At 38.3% G+C, this 4,626-nt stretch overlaps 1 protein-coding gene across 6 annotated transcripts in view; it reads right to left on the reverse strand.

Annotated features, from left to right (window-relative positions):
- The window catches only part of KIF21A (kinesin family member 21A), a 144,757-nt gene that overhangs the window by 63,178 nt on the left and 76,953 nt on the right, over window positions 1-4,626 (reverse strand). For all 6 annotated transcript variants that reach the window (XM_019543530.1, XM_019543529.1, XM_019543528.1 and 3 more), the window contains exons 8-10: window positions 3,425-3,620; window positions 1,355-1,544; window positions 372-435 (exon numbers count right to left, since the gene is read on the reverse strand). In XM_019543530.1, coding sequence (XP_019399075.1) covers window positions 372-435; window positions 1,355-1,544; window positions 3,425-3,620 — 450 coding nt within the window. The remainder of the gene's footprint in view (window positions 1-371; window positions 436-1,354; window positions 1,545-3,424; window positions 3,621-4,626) is intronic.

Genomic DNA, 4,626 nt, shown 5'->3' on the forward strand with positions numbered 1-4,626 from the left:
TTTATACTGTGGTCCTATAAATTATTAATCTACACATGCTTACACACTATGACTAGATCACTATTTGATAGTAGATCTTCAAGGACTGGGGAGGGAGAATGGGAGTCTACAAATTCATATTAGAATTTATTTTTACATACAGAATATGTACAGTACTTTTACATACTAGTTTTATAAATAAGTTTATAAAAGTATATTCCCAAATACTAATATTTATATCAAGTTACCTGTATTTTGGTTTAGCAGAACCTGTTTGAATTGTTTTAATTCCTCCAGCAACAACATACAGACCAGCAGTTTACAAGTAGTATCACACTAAATTTTTTATAAATAAGCAAGACCTGAAATGCCCAAGCCTGCTTTACAAGTACCTGAGATCTTCAATTTCCTTGATATAGTTATGAATCATGTTGCTGATTTCTTCATTTCCTTCTCCTTTGAGAGACAACAACAACATTACTTAGACACATGCAATATAGATTCAGGGAAACACTAATAAAAAAAATAATGCAGTGATTTGGATTCCTTATTTTATTTGTGAAATATCAGAATATATTCTTTTGTGAAATATATAATCAGAAAACTGGTCAATTTCTAGTAAGATGAAGAACAAGTTAAACTATCACAGTGATAAAAAATGGATTAGTACACAGGCCTCTAAACTCTAGGGCTTTCTACATGCTTGATCACCAGTTCAAGCTGAATCACTTTGATTTTTTTTGAAGGGAGGGAAAGAATAGCATTAGTGTAGCCAAAGCCTTATCTGCAATTCTTCAATTAATTACAAGCCTGAAAGTTGAATCTTTTTGAAACATACTGCCAGCATTTATTTTCCATCTTAGAAAATGCTGATAACAGACATAACAAATTTAAATAATATGTTGATGCTATTTACATCTCTAGCAGTCTGGGCCTCTTGCAAAAAGGAAGTAGATGAAGCAATTTCAAATCTAGTCAATTAGCCTATGAAAAATCATTAGAAATCATAACACTGTCCACTTATTCTATAATCTGGCCCTATCCAAAGCAAAGCATTTAAAGTTCACATGTAATTTTAACCATGTAAATAGTCCTATTGAATAGATTTACTCACATGATTAAAAGTTACTTGTATACTGAAGTGGTCTGCTGGATCAGGTCCTTAAATAATAATTTCCACTAATAAAAGTTCTAAGAAATATGATGAGAACCGTTAGAAGTAGCCTTTCCCTGAAAAAATAGGCTTTTCAGTTTCTGGGAACACTTGTTAAAACAACTTGAGATCTGTTCTAAGAAACCTACAAGAATTGAGAAGCAAGAGTTTAGCTGTCTAATTCATTATGTATTAGGCAGCTTTCAATAAAAAGCACAATACCTGCTCTGGCAAGAACCTGGCTCGCTTGATCACTCATCAGCTGGGTTATTCTGGCTCTCAGTGCATCCATAGTCTCTTGCATTGCTTTAATTCTTATACGCAGGTTGTTGTTTTCTGTTTGCAACATGGCATTTTCATGAAACATGTCATTGATGCTTTCAACACCTTCCTCATCAATAATCCTTTTGCCCTAAAGAAAAACATGCATTACCAGTTCATGGTGACCACTGCAGTATTCACCTTAGTAAAGGCATGAATTTAAAAAAGTCATCCACTTTTGAAGACTCTCCAGGGTGGAAGCTCTTGATCTTTAAAAAATTACAGAAATATGCACACTTTTCAGAAAAATGATATGCGATGCATAGTTTAATTAAGGGCTTTCATAGTGTTTTTTTCTTAGCCTGTAATATGCCAGAGAAGCATATATTGGTTAATGCAGGGGAAACAAGAAACCATTCCTTTTCCTATTTAAACAAAAAGCTCTTGCAGCCATAACCAGGGATGGAGATCACGGTTCATAAACAAACAAATAAACAGAACACATCAGAAATGTTTTTGCTTTGTTCCTGAAGAAAAGAAAATACATCAAACAGCATAAGTATTCAGCTTGTATAATTTAAAGGTAGTTTTGAAACAATACAAGAATTTAATTTGTTGTTCTAAGAATTCTGTTCACAGCATTTAACCGATGAACTATTTTCTTGCCAGTCAAACCAACTTAGAAATCACTAGAATTGGGAGAAGGCAGGGTAGAGATTCCCCTTATTTTTCCCAGTAACAAATTATCTAAACTCTCCTAGATGTTTCAAAATCAGAGAGAAGAACATTTCCTCTTACTCATTTGTAGGGGTTTGCCGAAATCACAGGGGGACTTACCAATTTTCATGAGTCGATCACAGCATAAAGTTCTCATTCCACGGTCACTTTGTGGTGGCCCCATCCCTCAGCGCTGATTGGCGGAGAGGCCCCCGGAGTGGGGAGGAGGAGGGACACTGGTCAGGCCACAGCTGGAGTACTGTGTTCAGTTCTGGGCGCTGCACTTCAGGAGGGATGTGGACAGCATTGAGAGGGTCCAGAGGAGGGCTACCTGCATGGTCTAGGGACAGCAGGGCAGACCCTACGAAGAGAGGCTACGGGACCTGAACCTGTTCAGCCTTCACAAGAGAAGGCTGAGGGGGGACCTGCTGGCTGTCAATGAACTCACTAGAGGGGACCAGCAGGGTTTGGGAGAGACCTTGTTCCCCCTAGTGCCCCCTGGGGTATCATGGAATAACGGCCACGAGCTGTTAGAGAGTAGGTTTAAGCTAGACATCCAAAGGCACTACTTCACAGTCAGGGAGGCTAGGATCTGGAACCAACTTCCAAGGGAAGTGGTGATGGCTCCTACCCTGGGGGTCTTTAAGAGGAGGCTAGACATCTACCTGGCTGGGGTTATTTAAGCCTGGTTTTCGCTCCTGTAGGGCAGGGGGTCGGACTTGAAGATCTACAAGGTCCCTTCTGACCCTACTTCTATGAATCTATGACAAGGAGGCAGCCATCTTGCTTGCTGACTTCCCTTTGTGTGGCCCTGCCCCTTGGCACTGATTGACAGAGGCCATGCCAGAGAAGGAGGGGCAAGGGGGGCACCTTCCCCTCCTGGCAGTGAGAACCACTGGCTCCCACTGGGACCCAGCATTTTATTAAGTTTTTGATTGTTGTTTTTGATTTCACGAATTTTGCAGATTTCATGGACAAACCCAGATTTTGTGGTTTCCATGATATCCACGAAACTGTGAATTAGTGCTGTCCCTATTCATGTGCTGTCCTAAACTGCAGTGCCAGGAGTGGCTGCATTTTAATGGTAAATGGTCTTATGTATATTTCAAAAGGTTAAATTCTGCTTTCCCATACATGTATGTAAATTCTACTCAAGGGGAACTGTGCATGGACACCCATGGGCAAAAATTGGGATTAAAAATGCTATACAAGTTTAAGGTATTATTCAACCCATGTATGTTATGAATAACCAATAGAAAAAACACAATTCAGTGATGATCCTAAAATAAAGGAAACCAGAACAAAAGTACTTACTGTCTTATACTCCATAAGTTCCATCTGAAGCCGTGCAATCTCACTACGCAGAGCATTAATTTGCTGACTGGCCCTGTCCTGATTAACCATCACTTTATTCTTTATGTTTCGTGCCCGATTGGCATATTTCAGTGTGTTCAGAGTTTCCATGAAGTCTCTATCTGAAGGGCTCACACATGCTATCATGACTGTCTGGCTGCAAGTTGCAAGGATAGGTCAAGCTTTACAACTCAAAAAATCTTCAATATTACATAAAACGGTCATAAATGCATAGTTTCAAATAGCTTAAATAAAACAAGCATTTATAAAAGAACACTGACTTTAAAACAATTCAAAATCCCTCTTACACCAATAATGTACAGATGTCATGAGTTATTTCTACTGTTCTGAAGTAACTCTAATGTTAGCACACTAACTATGATCCAAGAGCCCACATATAAAATAAAAGAATACTGTACTCCTCTCAAAAATTGCTAGTTTCATCTTTAAATCTTCAGCTTACAACCAAATGCGTCATTGTAACACTGTGAGGTAAGCAATTGAATGTGTTGAAAAATTACAGCAGAAAAGGGATAGAACTTGCTCAGGTCGTTTGCATTGAGCCAGGACTAGGATTTAGGAATTGTTCCTTGACTTGAGCCACATATGTTTAGAAGCACATGTTTAAACACTTTTGTTGATTTCACAATAATTCTTCATCCCTTTTAAATGAGTCTGCCTTCTGTTCTGCTTTTACCATCATATTTTCAAACAATACCATTAATTACATTGCCTTTTTACTTCTTCCTAAATCTGAAACATGTAAGTTAAGAAAGTAAGTGTGCCACTACCCCTCTAATACAGGGAAAGTCAATCATTTCCAGCTGTGTGCCAACATGACCCACTGTGGGTCAGAAGCAGGAAGGTAGGCACTAGAACCTGGCTGCCACTGCTGTTTATCCTTGTAGCACCCTGGGCAGACCACCTGCAGCCAACGCCTTCCACTACCAAATGCCTCCAAAGCTCCATGTCTGTGGACCAGATCCAATAGTTCTGTAGACTGGATCTGGCCTGCAATTCACAGGTTGCCAACCACTGCTCTAATATAACATAATATAATATAATATAATATAACATAATATAATATAATATAATATAATATAACATAATATAATATAATATAATATAATATAATAGCATCAGTGCTCTACATTCTTAGTATG

Source organism: Crocodylus porosus, unplaced genomic scaffold, assembly GCF_001723895.1.
Source record: "Crocodylus porosus isolate Cpor-Errol unplaced genomic scaffold, CroPor_comp1, whole genome shotgun sequence".
In the NCBI taxonomy this organism is placed as follows: Eukaryota; Metazoa; Chordata; order Crocodylia; family Crocodylidae; genus Crocodylus; species Crocodylus porosus.